At 36.8% G+C, this 17269-nt stretch overlaps 1 protein-coding gene across 1 annotated transcript; it reads right to left on the bottom strand.

The window, feature by feature from the left end:
* Positions 1-167: 167 nt before the first annotated feature.
* On the bottom strand, positions 168-11951 carry LOC113228381 (toll-like receptor 1). The gene is made up of 11 exons (XM_026461658.1): positions 11937-11951; positions 11515-11687; positions 9679-9808; positions 9173-9352; positions 8674-8813; positions 8170-8315; positions 7868-8025; positions 4995-5102; positions 4558-4662; positions 3113-3274; positions 168-1126 (listed from the first exon to the last, which is right to left on the bottom strand). Exons 1-11 carry the CDS (start codon positions 11949-11951, stop codon positions 338-340), a joined length of 2106 nt encoding a protein of 701 aa, XP_026317443.1. The 3' UTR covers positions 168-337.
* Between the last annotated feature and the right edge of the window lie 5318 nt (positions 11952-17269).

A 17269-nucleotide genomic window follows, 5' to 3' on the forward strand; every position in this document is an offset into this window, starting at 1 on the left:
TACCCTGTTTCCAACAAAAAAAGAATCATCAAAATCGGTTCACAAATGCCGAAGTCATCGCGTAACAGACATGCAAAAAAGCAGTCGGATTGAGACTCCCCTCCTTTTTTAAAGTTGGTAAAAAAACTATGAAGTGGAAAAACTTTATAACTAAACCATTAGGTGTGCTATTGGACTTAGATTTAAATAAGTCCTAAATTAATTATAGATCATTAGTATCTCAATTTATTATTCATAATCAGAATAAAATATTTCGGTATTAAAATCTTTGGTTTCGATATGAACTAGAAACACTTCATTCCTTAAAATTCACTTAATGCTGAAGACACATAATAAATTACACTATAGAGTCATCAAAATTCCTCTGGACAACAGGCATAGCAGCTCCATATGGTCCAAAATCATTAGAAACATCTACTGGCATTTCGTGACTCGTCTCTGGTCGGGAGTGTCCCCGTCGCGGCAACGCGAACCGCAGCTTGTCCCAGAACCATGGATCGCTAGTCTCCAAGTACGTGTTGGTCCGAAGATAATTCTTCAGCTCAGGGTCTAGATGCTCCTCCTTCACAATATCATCCAAAACAACAACGATCAACCTCGCCCGGCCCTCGTTCAGCATACTCGCGTGTGCCATGCGGAACTCCAGCATCCCCCACACGGACTTCACGAAATTCCTAGACAAAACTATCAACGTACGCCGCGAGATTTCTATCGACACTGAAATTTGCTTCGGGATCCACTCGCCAATGATCCAATCCCGATTGTGAACACACGTTTTATAGTGTTCCTTTTCTAGCACCTGCAGAAACTCATTCAACACGTAATCCTCATCGTCGTGAGAGAAAGAGATGAAAACGTCAAATGGACGATTCGCGTCGAGCTCCTCTTCCTTCAAGCAACAGAGACACAAACCTCTTGCATACAAGAAGATCTTAATGGCTTTTCCATATCGGAAATATACAGCAATAGCTAAGACTGTCAAGCCTATAACAGCGAGTAAGGCTGGCAGTAAGATCCTGACAAGTATCGACTGTGGTTGAGTCTCAACGACACAGAGCGTGGAAACAGTAACGTTGCTTATTAAATTTCCGTCTTCTTTGCAGACGAGTTCGTCGTAGTCATCCACCTGAAAAAAAACACGATCGTAATTATCAAGTTCTTAGGTTTTCGCGATTGTTACACATAGGAAATGAAACTATTTTTCCGGATTTAAATCGCGTATATTTGTTTTTTCAAACAAACCGACGTTTCGGGCCCTTTACAGGTCCCATGGTCACGGTTGACTGAGGTGGTACAGTCTTCAACCAGTTATGTCTAATATTAATGCAAACCACCCTATTTTTTCACTATAGTTACAATAGTTATTAATTAAATACCTTATTTTTAATTTTACAAAGAAAACATTCCAATTTACGCTACATTAAGTTTTACAAATTATTTTATTGAATGAATTTTTATTAACTTTAATTTATTATTAATTATTAATAGAAATTAGAATAAACTAAAACATATTAATTAGTACTGCAGTCTTATGTCCGTTTGGGATTTTTCATTAGAGGAAATACTGGATCCCAAACTGGTGGTACGGAGAAACCATCTTCCCTGTTGAAATTAGGATGTTTTTTAATTTCAATGGCCTCTCGCAGCATCCTGGGCAGATAACGGACTTCTTTTGCAAGGACCTGGGGTTTGTCAAACTTCATTGAATGTGTAGGTTTATCCATGACATGCTCGCAGACTGCAGACTTGTTTACGCGACGATGTTTGACATCAGCTACATGTTCTTTGACGCGGGTACAAATACTTCGCTTTGTTTGTCCAATATAAGAGAGACCGCACTCACAGTCAAGCTTGTAAACTCCTGCATCCTGTAAGGGGATGTTACATTTCACGGGTCTCAGGAAGTGAGAAATTTTCCTCAGGGGCTTGAAATAGGTCTTGATAGATGCACGCCTGAGGACTCTTCCGATCTTGTCTGTAACACCTCTCACGTAAGGTAAGATGGCAGGTCTTCGCTCGACTGTTGGTGGTTTCACACGCGGTCTGCGAATAAGTTGAGGATTCCACGCCAATGCCGCAGACCCCGTGTGAAACCACCAACAGTCGAGGGAAGATGTCATGGATAAACCTACACATTCAATGAAGTTTGACAAACCCCAGGTCCTTGCAAAAGAAGTCCGTTATCTGCCCAGGATGCTGCGAGAGGCCATTGAAATTAAAAAACATCCTAATTTCAACAGGGAAGATGGTTTCTCCGTACCACCAGTTTGGGATCCAGTATTTCCTCTAATGAAAAATCCCAAACGGACATAAGACTGCAGTACTAATTAATATGTTTTAGTTTATTCTAATTTCTATTAATAATTAATAATAAATTAAAGTTAATAAAAATTCATTCAATAAAATAATTTGTAAAACTTAATGTAGCGTAAATTGGAATGTTTTCTTTGTAAAATTAAAAATAAGGTATTTAATTAATAACTATTGTAACTATAGTGAAAAAATAGGGTGGTTTGCATTAATATTAGACATAACTGGTTGAAGACTGTACCACCTCAGTCAACCGTGACCATGGGACCTGTAAAGGGCCCGAAACGTCGGTTTGTTTGAAAAAACAAATATACGCGATTTAAATCCGGAAAAATAGTTTCATTTCCTATACGTAATTATCAAATCTAAATCTTTAAATTCTAGAAGAGAAGGAGACTTAGTACGCGTACTCTAGGAGACCGCAAGTGTAAATCACTGTCGTAGTGTGAAAATAAAGCCACTCATGGCTCATGGTGTTATTTCTTTTAACACCTTATTTAATGTTATAGGAACACATTGATATCGGAGGATGCCACAAAGCTGTAAAAAGACGCGAGAGATCCCTATCCGCATTGGGCCAGCATAATAGACTTACTTGATTTCTCTTCATAGGAAAGACGGTCGCCTAATTATTTATCAACTGGTTATTATAATCGAATCTTAATCCGCCTGTATTAATGCAGTTGTGGTGTACATATAGTTACAGTTTAGAAAACCATATATATAAAGATACATACATGTTGTGTTTTTAATGTATCGTACTTTATTGATTTAAAGTACGATATGGAAGAAAAATAATTACCTGATCTTTATGTTCTTTCAGAATGGTAAGAAAAGCCTGGTTCTGGCAGTCACACACGATGCTATTACCAGCTAGCTTTATACGTCTCTCTTTTGATGAGAACAATGCAGTTGCTGTTTCGTTGTCGATGTAAGAAATGCGATTGGAACTTAAGTCAAGGAACTGGAATCAAACAATAGGTTGAAAAAAAAAACTAAAAAAGAGGGCACCCGAGCACATGTCAAAACAATTTGTAAGTATTGGACAAATCGTTGCGTGTCAGTTTGTGTACCAGATATGAGTATTATTGATATTAGGTTGTTATTAGATTCAATTTGATTACAAGACATTGTACAAGAATAGTCACATGCTAAAGCCACACATAGCAGAGAATATTGGAGATTCCGAGACGACAAGGTGGAACATTAAAGAAGAGAAAAGTCGGTAAGTCCGGAGGACAGCATACCAAGCTCAATATTGACAAACCTTCTTCTGTTGCTCTGAAAGCCATACATCGAGTATATAACCAGAAATAGAGACGAAATAAGGGCCATATATTCCTGGTAACACATTAGCGATACAGCTCTTATAAATATCAACTCCCGTTTGCACTGAATTAGAGACAGGCCAACTACTGACCTGTGTGTACGTCTCCGTATATTCCAAAAAATATTCTGTATTTATTGTAATAAAGATAATATCTAACAATACCATGCTGTTCTATATAGTGGTGTGGGAGAAACAGCAAAACATCTAATTACAAAACAAACGGAATCACATTTCATCGGTCATTTACATCCATTATAGCAAAGCTCAAGTTAACTGGTCGATTTGAAGTGAAACAGTTGACGAGACCCATTGACATTGACACCCGTCAATTGTTTCGATCTCAGGCTAGCCAATCGGAGCGCAGTTGTCACAGTAATGATATGGCAGAATAGTTTTCAAACAAATTAAATAACATTTCATCTCTATTTCTGGTTATATACTCGATGAGGCCATATAACAAAAGTCTGCCTATAGCTTGATGCACCATTGACGGTACATGCAATTTCCATGCACTACTACGCGCGCTTGGCACTAAAATATGTCAAGGGCAATGTTAAATAACTACGTCGTGTCTCATTGACGTTACTTATCCTAATTTCGTTAATCACGTATACGTTGAATTCGAGTGGGTGTGTCGCTGTGGGAGATCCTCATCACATGACAAAAAGACATCTGAGTTCATACAGCTATTGGTGATTGCGTTTGTTCTCTCTCGACTGATAACTCATTCGATTCTCAAGTCTAAAGTTTTTATATCAACAAACACGTAATGTGACTTTGTGGAATCCTTGTTATTGAAACCTATCCTTGGAACGTTTGTGATTAATAGATGGCTATATGTAGTACTTCAGGTAACATGCAATTAATTGGTTAAAGAAGATTATGAATTAGAAAGAACTATTTGATAGAATACAAACGTTAAGCTTGTCAGGTAGGTCGTTGGCGGTGAAATTCTTGATATGGTTACCCTGTAGATGTAGTTCATACAGACTCAACTCTCGTGGGTGAGTCGTGATTTCGGTCTGTACATAAAAACAGTATCGAAAATTATAGAAACATTTGTAAAATACTATAAGTAACTAATAATATTTTGCATCAGGGTAGTGAATTTCGGCCAGATTTCTTTACTTAGTGGTATCAAGCTATATATATTCTGCAGGGAGTAAGTAGTCTCAAGATGTATACTGCTAAATTTACAATCCTGGTTGTAAATGTAACCTTCTACTACATCAAGAAACTTTAGTGATTTCATCAGATTGTGATCCGAAAAGAAGAAGAGGTCATGTCCTAAGGTTAAGGCCACAGCGAATATATACCATTTTAGGTATTTTATCTGTTTTAATGTGGACGGTACCTGTAGTAGTTGGTTGTAATCAGCATGCTCAAACGAGACTTGTTCAATAGCGTTGTGGTTTAAACGAAGTTCTAGTTGGCTACTGTTGATAGTCGGCAACGTTGTGAACTGTAGGAAGCATATTGTGCAAAATATTAATGACTGACATAATCGTTGAAAAGATTCTGTAAGTAAAAGTACCTGGAAAAAAGGACATGTACAAAAGAGCTGAGACAAGCCTTTAACATGTCCCACGAATTCATCAACAATTTCACCGGACACAACAATCAAATTAATGAAAAATCCGCGCTTAATCGGCCCGACTTATTACGTGGGGCGCACTATAAGTTTCCGGAATGAATAAGAAAAAAATACTATGAATGGTCAGAAATGAATTTATTGTTTCTCTAAATATTCTCCATTGGCGTTAATGCACTTTTTCATACGAATGAACCAATTTTGAAAACATTTATGCCACTCCTCCGTGACAATCTCTGAAACATATTTTTCATACTCTTCGACAGCCTCTTCAGGCGATGAAAATCGTTGACCGCATAACTGGTTCTTAATTTTTAAAGTTGTGACTTTTGGGTTGTGCCAGGTCGGGACTGTACGCGGAGTGGCTCATAAGGTCAACGTTGTTCACCTTCAAAAATTCATTTGTCTGTCTGGCCGTCTAAGAACTGGCATTATCGTGGTGCAAGATGATACGGCGTTTACGGTTATTTTTACGGAGTTTGTCAATAACTTCCGGCAAACAAGTGGTCGTGTACCAATCACTATTCACGGTACAACGATTCTCCAAAGTAACAGTAGCTACGTGTCCAGTTTTATTAAAAAAAAGAAGCAATCATCCGCTTAGAGGCACTTTACACACGCGCCATTTTGGTTGGTTTCGGCTCATCTTGAAAGACCCATACGCTCGTTTGTTGCTTTGTTTTGGGATCGTAACTATAAATCCATGTTTCGTTACCTGTTACTAGGTTCTACGCCAAATTTGACGCCCCTTCGTTGAATCTGGTAAGCATTGCATTGCACCAAGTGACGCGATCCGTTTTTTGAGCCTCAGTCAAAATGTGCGAGATCCACTGAGTGCACAGCTTTTTCACACCCAAATTTTTGTGTAGTATTAATTGTATTTGTACTCATGCCTATGCCTAAATCCCGAATCTCGTGGTATGTCACATGTCTGTCTGTTTTGATCATACGGCACACAGCATCGATATTTTTGTTATTCACAGCAGTGGACGTGCGACCATCACGAAATTCGTCACTGAGATTAACACGAGCGCGTTTAAATTCTGCAAACCAGCTTTAAATACTTGTCTTGCATGGTACTTCATTGCCAAAAGCAGTTTGAAGCCGAGCGAAGCTCCGCTGAGCTCTTAGATTACACTTAAAGTCGTAGAAAATCATACTACGATAATGTTCACGAATTAAATCCATGGTGATGTAGACAACCAATTTCTAAAATGACGCCACAATGTAAAAACAAGTGACAGTCAGATGAAACAAACTGTATTCTATAGCCAAAGAGTACCATTTTCAAATGTTGTATTACTTTTTAAATATTGTTTATGTAAGTGGCCAGTTCCGGAAACTTATAGTGTGCCCTATGTATGAGCACCTACCCGTTGACTTAAAAAATGAGCCTAATGATGATATATTTCCTCGTCGACTAAAAGACTTTTTGTTGGATATTGCGTATTATTCTACTAAAGAATATAGAGACATGATCTTGTAATATATGTTGTAATTTATTAAATTATTAGGTATATATAAATATTATTTTACAGAAATGAATAAATTACATAAACTTCACGCATACAATCATTATTTTGACATAATTATTATTACATTATTAATTATGTTCCTACATAATTTCACATAACTACATTAACTATGTTAAAAGGATGTAGTACAAAACTTGTACTGGATATTTCTAAAGAATCGTTGTTAGAATCGTGTATAATACATATATAATACATACGTATATATTCGTTTCTTCAAAAAATATTAATAAAGAAGAATAGCGACATCCCGTGTATTTTGTGACCCAGTGTTCTTGACGACGTGCATTAAAGAGACCTATCAATACTTGTGATTCATTATCAAAGCACCAGAAAAGCTAATTGCGTACGGCCTGTATAAGCTGTTGGTTATAAACTTGGTATGGGTTATGTTTATAACATTGTCCTGTATTTCGCTGCAGATATTTGCTCGTAGTAGCAGAAAATAACAAGTTTTCAGTTTATTCCTAAAAATAATAAAGAACTTGCTGAATACTCCTAAATATGCCAAACTTTACCATATTTAATATAACGTCAATATGATGTTCTGTCGCAATGAAAATGAATAAAAATTAAATCTGCCCAAATGGCAGAAATCTGCCACAAATGGTCACACTGTTCTCAATCTCAAAGTGACATTGACATTGGTTTGAGGCCTATTGTCAAAACTTTCCTTTGCTAACTTTCGTATCTCTCATTTAAATATTGTCTACATATTTTCGTCACATTGTGTTTTATTTTTTACTTTATGTCAGTATTGTTTAATTATTTGATTAGGTATTTTATAGCTTTAATGTTTTGTGTGCGTATTATAAAATAACCAATACTTTACATAGGCAAACATTCAAACGTATTTTTAATTGTACAAAACCTTACCTAATCTATGGTCGAACTTAATCAGTTGCGTTGTGTTCTTACATCTATTCTAAAGTACATTGTTTTGCAATTTCTTTATTACCGACGCCTAAAAATATACAAAAATATATTAATAACTAGGCATAAATTAAAACGTATAATTATACTAGCAAAGTCCACGAACGGCACTTCGTTAATTGAATCAGCTTTCACCATCCTTCTCTCCAAACTCCTTAAAATAGTACTTACATCTAATGCGCTGATGTTGCAACTTGAGAAGTCAAGAAGTACAAGTGATAGGGCTTGTAAGTTTTGAAAACACATACTAGTGGTTGCGGTACGGGTCGCTACTAGTCTTTTTAAATTAGGCATCTCTAAATCCCAAGGGTCATCATACATTGCTTGTGCTGAAATAACAACCAGATTAAAATGTTCACACGTTCGCTACTAATCCCGCATCGCATAACAGGATCGCATTGAATTTGCATAGCCAGACACCTTACAGGACTCAAATACATTAATACAATGTACCTTTTTTAAAAAAAACTCACCTTCACATAGGTCCAATCTAGGATTATTAGATAAAGTGGCATTTGTGAGAAGCCGTACATGTATCAACATCGAACGTATATGAGCAGGGTTCCACAAATCGTTGTCAGAGAAATCTATATCAGCTAATAACGGAAGATCTTTGTCTCTGAAATCATTTTTCACTTTGTTAAGACATGAGAGTACATTTAATTCGAAAGTTAAAGACTGTCTAGTCGATACGTAAAACCAAATTATGATCTTTGACAGCATGTTTATAAAAAGGGTGGTTTGCATTAATATTTGACATAACTGGTCGATGACTTTACGATTTCAGTCAATCATGACCGTGAGACCTGTAAAGGCCGTTGGCTTTGTTTGAAAAGAAGAAGATCCGAAAAATAGCTTCATTTCTTATGCATGTTTAATTTTCTGTATTCAAGAGCAAGTTACTATAAGAAAGTTGTAATAAGGGTCACAAATGCCCTAGCTTGCGAGGATATTTTATTAAACAAAGTATAGCTTACAATACGACACGATATATAGGGGATTTATGAATCTTGATGCTTTCCAAGTATAATGCGTTTGTGATGGAAATTTTAATATCATATACATTCCTTGGCAGTTTAGATAATTCAAGTTTAAGAAGACTGGTAGCATTGGTTAACTGAAAATGTAGAAAGATGATATAAATACATAAACGATAAATAAACGAATGCATATACAAAATGGCGCTTACAATACCAAGATTATACACAGGTAATGTTCAACTGAAAATACTAAATAGGTTGCGTACTTACTATTAGAGTCACTATAAGACAATGACCAAAGAAAGCGATGCCAAATCAGTTGTATCTTTCCAGATAACGACTAAGTATGAGACTAGAATTTATACGGGTTCATTAAAATTATTCATATGAAACTGTCCGAATTGGTTCACCAATATAGGTGATATAGGACAAACAGAATATTGCAAACTTAAAAACTTCCATTGTATGAAGGATGTTGATATATAATTTGACTAACCACTCGAAAAGCAGTATCAATAGACGGAGCATGTAACACAAGTTCAGTTAGATTATGGCAGGAGGAAATCCAGCCTCCTTCCATGTGTGAGCTGTGTACATGCCAGTTAATGAGCGTTAGTTGCCGGAGATGGCTGCAGCCGCCAAGCGCGTTTCGGGATCTGCCACTATCCAGGGTCATCTGTAATGATAGTAAACTCTTAACCTAAACCCGTCATTTGCAATTAGTTGCAGGTGTTCTATAGGGCTATTAGTTGCAGCATTTTATTGGACAAGCATGACGCATTGAATTTTCAATTTTCAAATTTTTTTAACAGGTTATGATCAATATACCTATATTTATGTCTGGGCTGGTCTTAATGATAGATTGATTAGAACCCTTACGGGCCTCTGCCGGGTTTCTGTATTCCTAAAACAGAAACTAGATTCTCAAGTATTGGACCTACATTGTAATTTATCTTATCATTTTAACGGATCATAATAATTAACAAATACTTTGAAACTTACAGTTTCCAGTGCAGAGTTGTTTGGTAATGTAGGAAGTACAGCACCGATCAAGTAAAATTCTTTTAGAGTCGAAACATAATTGGTAACGTCATCTGGCACCCGAGATTTTATCAGGGTCTCTTCTGTATAACTTAAAAACAACATTAAGGATTGGGTTGTTAGAGCATTTGAAATAAAAACATGACAATCTGGGTCTTACGTAGACCTCAATAGGTACTTAGCAACTAAGGGACCCAAGAAGTGGGAACTAACGTCACTATAAGCGATTATAGCAACTATAGATACTCCAGTAGATTGGTGAAACGGTACAGGTACAGGATTAGATATCGTTCGTATTCTTTTCATTTTTATTCACAATAACCGAATAGTCAAACTGTCGTATTCGAAACCGAACCGAAATGACGTCACACCCGTACGACTACTAGTACTTCTCGACCGGCAAAGGCTTCAAACGTTATTCAGAACACAGTTATCGAATGAAAGTTACCGAACGTCCTATTGTTTACAAAGCAAGAAAATAATATGGAAATAAATTTAGTTCAATTTTATAAATTCATTTTAATGCAATACCAGTTCATATATATTTTAGGCCTTTAAAGTCTTAAAAATGTATATAAAAGGATTACATTTTTCTTATAATCTATATTCGCCGACTAACCGCTCATGCGATACATGCAGCCGTAGACGCATACCACACCTAGAGGTGCCGGTGATGATTTTATACCGATTTATCGGATATCGAAGTTATAACAGGTAAAAGGACTAATATTAATTGCTATTTCGGTAACTACTCTAGCAAACCATAAAGTTTTTAATGCCTGGGTCTGTCATTTAAAAGAAATAAACAACTTCAATAATACGTCACGACAATTGTTTGGGCTGGTGATTTCGGTGTTTATTTATTAACATACCGTAAGTAGCGTTTTTTAAGTTTACCCTGAATATAAATGTTTATAAACTATACTTTAAGGAGTAATTTCATGGTAAACGTTAGAACCACTCAAACGGAATATTATCATATTTATCCAACTACACCAAAAATTTCATTAGTGCTTTTTAAGTGCAGGATTTGCGGTGTATTACTGCATTTTATTTGAGATGATTTTGTTGGTAGTACGGAGGGTATTTATTTAGCAATGCAGAATAATAATTTTTATTTATAAAAACTTGTATTTAAAGTGAATGCTTTTATAATTTGCGAAACCAAATAGCCGCCATTTTGCGGTAGGAGGAGCGCATCGCGTGAGCGGATAACTCCACAAACGTTGTTGGATAACAATATTATATCCGGATCCGAATCGAATGTTTGACTCGAATGTTCTGAATAGCTCGGAAAGCGCCCTTCGATTCGAGAACGATATCCAATCGAACGATTCGGTTAAGATATCGAAGAGTTCTGAATCGGGGTCCTGTTCGAACTAAACGATTAGATTGTACCATGATGTTGAGAATGTACCATTTCCTTAGGACGCGGTCGACGCTGAAACAGGAACGATTGAAAATCAGCGTCTGTCTCGCCACCGATATATATATTGCTGCGTCGTATCATTTTCTTCTTATGCGCCATTATGTACACTTGTTAACTTAAAATTACTTGCTTTAGTCTAATGTATTAGACTCAACTTACCAAATAAACGTTTTCCTTTTTTTCTTTCTTAAACGCTTTTCATCTACGTACTTAGGTTAACAGATAAAGAATGTAACTCTGCGGGCCCTTGAGAGGTCCAAAATCAATCAAAATCTTTAGTTAGAGTAAACACGACCTTTATTTACCAGCCTCGGCCACGTTTCTACTTTCCTTTAGGTAAAGTAAGTGTTTTTACAAGTTTTGCGTACCTTAATTCAAGATTAGTGATCTTAAGTCCATTGAAGAAAGAACCTTGCAATGGCGGAGATGCAAGAAGTTCTGACAATTCCAGTTTAGGTAAATGATCCACGTCGACGTTTAGAGTCTTTAATATTTCTGCGTATGTTTGATTTGGATAAATACAGCCTCTGATCTGCACACTCTGTAAAAGATAATCAATTTTCATTCTATATGGTTCTTGGTCATATTTTACGAACATTTGTAATCAGGTATTTATAGATCATCAGCTCTTTTCTCAATGTATGTTATTTCCACTTGTCCAAGCTTGATCTAATGCTGCAACCTGAACTGTCTGCCAGCAACCCACTTCCTGAACCAATTGCAGCGGAATTATTGTATTTGGGCTCATAGAATTGGTTTCAGAAAAGCTTACAGATAGCGATTTTATTACCTTTTTGGAGCACATTGTTTTATATTAGGGTTACAACATTTAATTTCATATCTTAAAACTATATTGACTGTCGCTGACAGCGTTGAGATATTCCCTAGCGTAAGCGTATGGGCACAAGGGGCACCACTGTAAATTGGTGCATGGAAAGAGCTTCCTACCTTCAATTTTTTTTTATAATAGCAAGGGACGGGACGATCAAGTCGTGCGCCTGTTGGTAAGCAAGAGCTATATGCCTATCCATAACAGTGCCCCTCAAGAGCTTTAAATCACAAAGGTCACCTTGGGACATAAGTTGACTGGTCCTATGCGCCTATAATTTCACCAGTAACGTTAACAGCTAGGTACGGTATACCAGTGTCTAGTTAAACTTTCCAACACGATGCCTCAACCATATTGGAAACAGTATAAATAGATATTGAGTTCCAAAAGAATAATAATAATAGGGTGGTTTGCATTAATATTCAACATAACTGGTTGATGACTGTACCACCTCAGTCAACCGTGACCATGGGCCCTGTAAAGGGCCCGAAACGTTGTTTTGTTTGAAAAAACAAATATAAAAATCCGGAAAAATACTTTCATTTCCTATGTGTAAGAATCGCAAAAACCTAAGAACTCCAAACAAACAAATCAACTAGATGGCGCTTATTGCACAGATTTGTATGGATAGTGCCGGCTATTCTTTTCTTTTGTTTAGGATTAACGCCATCTACCCATTTCAGGAAACGTTAATTTATATGTTACTTGTAACATTTCAATTCACACAATGCCATCTATAGACACGCATATTTGTATATGAATGAACTTTGGTTCAGTAAATGATTATAGCTCATGATCAATATTTGAACAAGGAAAAAACTGACTTCTTATAATTTTTTAGTTTATTGTATTTTACGATATTTGACCGCCATGATTCAATTATTTTTGTGAAATTACTCCTAACCTCCTAGCTCCTACTATCTTGTTATAATAATTAACACAAAGATCGAACACTAAGAAAAAAATCCTTCAATCCATCCGGCTACGTCTTCCAGCAAATCATGCCAGACTATGCCAACTAAGACATGGAACGAACTAGTGGACCTTACAAATTTTTCTGTTCTTGTTGCAATCTTTGTTCTTGGTTTTGAACTTCTTATATTTCATATTAAAGTGGAATTAATTTATATGCACGGCCATTTACTTAACATTAACTACTTCCAGGATATTGATCAGCGCCACCATAGAACCAACGCCTTCAGCACACCGCACCGACACTCACCCAACTGAGCTACGGAACGAACCAGCAGACCTTATGAATTTTTCTATCTGCTTCTTGCAGATCTTTGTTTTTTCTGTTATTTTTTTATAATACCAATTGACGAGAGGAACAAGTCGTACGCCTGGTGGTAAGCCACACGCCTGTCCATAACAGTTGCAGTGCCACTCTGAGCTTTAAATCGCAAAGATCTTAGGGATAGTGCCACTGCGCCCGTCACCCTGAGACATAAGTTGACAAGTCCCATGTGCTTGTAATTTCACCAGCACCCCTTACCCTTCAACACCGAAACGCAGTTAACGATCACATTACTGCTTGGCGGCAGAAATAGGTAAGGTGGCACTACTTCCCTGGACGAACTTCTTTCACAAGGAGCTCCACTGCTGCTACTCATAAACAACAACGTGCTAGGAAGTTTCCCAGAACATAATGTTCTGCTTGTGGCCCCAAAGTGCATTCCATTGCTCCTGTACTCATAGTGCAGGTCAAGTCTGGTCTCAAGTTCTGGTGGATAATCGGTGTGGTTATAATAATGTCACAATTCAGATTTACTACGATCACTACAGTGATACATAAATATTCTCTTTTGAAAGCCGAGCCGATATTTTGCTGGTATTTATTTATACAAACATCTAGTGAACTAAAATCTTTAATATTTATTTTAATCCATCAAAACATAATTACAAAATACATGTTTCAGAGCTATGGTTTAGTGCTCACACTCGTTAAAAAGCCAGCCCCTGAATGATCCCAGCGCAAAGGTGCCTATCACGCTTGCCGCATTTCCTCGCAATATGACAATGGACAATCTTCGCGCCAAGAACAACCCGGCGCGGGAGTCATCCTAAAATCCAGTGGTGTAGGTAAACCGCAAAGTTCGTACAGTATAACTTCTTCTTTCTCCTTAAATAAGCTGAATACTCACTTTGCCAAATGTGCAACCTACTGTTACTGCTACTGAAGAGATTAGATCGTCCTCTTAACAACTGCATTAGGTACTACCTGGGTGATAAATCTTTCATAGATTTTTCATAGATGGCGCTACGACTAAAAAGTCGTTGAAAAACCAAATACAAAGCCACGACGCAAGCACATAGAAAAATTCGTGAGGTCCGCTTGTTCTTCCGTGGCTTAGTTGGTACAACGTCTGGCACGGTAAGCTAAAAGACGTCGGTTCGAATCCGGCCGGATCGAAGGATTTTCTTCTGAGTGTTCGATCTTTTTATTAATAATTATTACTACACTAGGTTTATTTTTGGTCTGCAGAAGTATGACCACGTTTCTGCTTTTCGTTGTTAACTAAATTGGCTTCCCATCCGTGGACGCAGGTCCTTAAAAATTTTGACCCGGTTGCACCTGATTATCTTAAATGTTTATTTCAATTTCGAACCGCTCGGCCGGTATGCGAATTTCGATCTTCCTGTAGCCTTAAGCTCTCTATTCCTTCTCATCGCACTGATTTTTTGTCTAATTCTTTTACCCTTCATGCAATTCGTCTTTGGAATGCGCTCCCGCTCCATGTAAGACAAGCTCAGACCAAGTTATCTCTCAAGCGCATGTTGCGCAAGTATCTGTTTGACAATTGCCAAAATCAAGACTCTGTATAATGTTGCTTATATGTAAGTTTATTATGTATGTATAATAAGTATAAACATACTTATGTTATTTATTTATACCATATAAATTATCGATTAGCTTTCTAGTATATTGTTCTTCTTGTTTAAGTGTAGCACCAACCTATTGTGTTTTTTTTTTCTGTTTGGCCCAATAGTTGACTGGTAAAGAATGCCTTATGGCATTAAGTCCCCCATTTGTACTTCAGTGTTTTGTACAGTAAAGTTTAAATAAATAAATAAATAAAATGTAACGACTTTCCGATTTGCTATATTTGTCCCGCATCATCTGAAGTCCCAGTATCACTGACCATCTGCTATACCATTTACGGCAGAAAATTCAAATACGGTAACACTCACCGGTAATTTTGTAGGTTTTTCAAAGTAAGGAAATTTGATCTCTTCCAAACTATTATATATGTCATTTGCATGATTGTGACATGTATATGTGGTAATATTGAACGCCTCGGTCATCATTAGGATGCCTTCACGCCCTGAAAAACGTAAAAGTTGACATATTATAAGGATGCATTTTGCTCGACACGAATTTTTTTTTTCAACACGAATTTGTTTAACTTTTACGAAAACTTTCTTCTCGTGTAACTGGGCGCTAAGGTTGCGTCTCTTGCAATAGTAATGGATGTAAGTTATATAGAATACGACATCATCGTACACTTGGTATCATAAAACCACATGTAATTATAAGTAAAGTGCTTTTATTACATGACAACTACATGAAACTAATTATGTGGATAATAATGTTGAATTTTATAACTCTCCTATTTAAGTTGGAAAACTGTCGCGTCTAGCCTGTTCCCATATCATGACTATCTGTCGTGGACGTATATTTTATCGTTGAACAACTGTCGTGACTAGCTGTTCCGATTAGATTTTGACGACAATTTATCGGTTCACGGCAGCCGCCTTATCGTTTGTATGACAGAATTGTTTGAAGCTGAGATTATCTGTCATCATATCGCATCCCTCATGGAAGAATGGCATAAGTGGAGTTGCGTCAAACATGTTTATTGCTTTTTATTTATCTAGTGACTAATATTGTAGATAGAGTTACAGGAATTGGAGAAGCTATGGGTTATATTTTTCTATATCTAATGGAGCAATAAACATGTTTGACGTGAACTCCGCTTATGCCATTCTTCCATGAGGAATTTCATAAAACGGCCCCAACGCCACTTAGTGTTAAAAAAAACCAATGAACTAATATTTGCTCACTAATTTTAGCTAAATTTAACTGAATATGATAAGATTATGTTTACAGAACAAACAAATGTATACGCGAGAACAAAAGTTAGTAACGGCTTCGTTTTGCATGGAGATTGCACTCATTAAATTCGACGAGTTGTTGGCTTACAGATAGTGGCTTCATCAACATTTAGAAATACAGTATTTTAATGTTTTTTTTTTCCAAACTATAATTTACTTTTTTTTTAAGTACCTATGTTAAAAGAAAACATTGACGCATGTTGGTCAAACGAAAGACGTGTATCAGGAACGTAGCAGGAAGAAGACTGTGATATGTGCCTCCCCGATGGAAAAAGGGCGTAAAGTATACGTATCTTAAAAAGAAACTTACGATAGTCGACAGTGTAAACGCAATCGGGTTTTCCAAAAAACATAGTAAAAATAAAGCGGTCCCCTATAACGGTGTCCCCGTAACTGGTAGTGTACTGTAACACGACACCAGTGTAGAGCCAGCTTAGAGTTACTAGGAAAAGTGCGAAACCCATCTGAAACAAAAAGAGTAAAGATTTTTTCATGATACCAATTGAATGACGGAAGGAACAAGTTGTGCGCCTGGTAGAAAGCGACACGCCTGTTCATACCACCTGCAGGGTCAGAGCTTTAGATCGCAAAGATCTGAGGGGCACTGCTGATACTGCCCCTTTACATTAGTAGATATCTCTTTGTGTCTGTAATTTCGTCATCACCCTTACTCTTCATAACCGGAACGCAGTAATGCTCACATTACTGCATGGCGGCAGAAGTAGATAGAAAGATATACACTGTATTTCTCACACACAAGAATAAGAACAGTACATGTACAACTTAAAACTAATGTGGGCAAAGGCTATCTTATCGCGAAGAGCGATCTCTTCCTGACAACCTTTGGGGGGTAGAGGAAAGCTAATCGGAAGTAATGTGCCAATTTACAAAATAAAAAATAATTGAATAATACATAACTTCCATTATGATTTATCAAATAATAAATAAATAACACTAACACCACGTACAAGAAATATTAGTAACCTCACCTTGCCGCTAGATGGCGTTGGGATCAAAATAGAACGCGACATCGAAGTGTTCACTAAATTACCATATAAGCCGTTAAAGGGAATACTGTTATGTTTATCAGTTGATTTTATAAAAGTCATTGGTGTATGTAAGGTACCTATTGAATACAGCGGTTTTCTTGTAAAATTTCATGGTAAATTTGCATTTTT

Source organism: Hyposmocoma kahamanoa, unplaced genomic scaffold (assembly GCF_003589595.1).
Source record: "Hyposmocoma kahamanoa isolate Upper Pololo Valley unplaced genomic scaffold, ASM358959v1 230, whole genome shotgun sequence".
NCBI classification, from domain to species: domain Eukaryota; kingdom Metazoa; phylum Arthropoda; class Insecta; order Lepidoptera; family Cosmopterigidae; genus Hyposmocoma; species Hyposmocoma kahamanoa.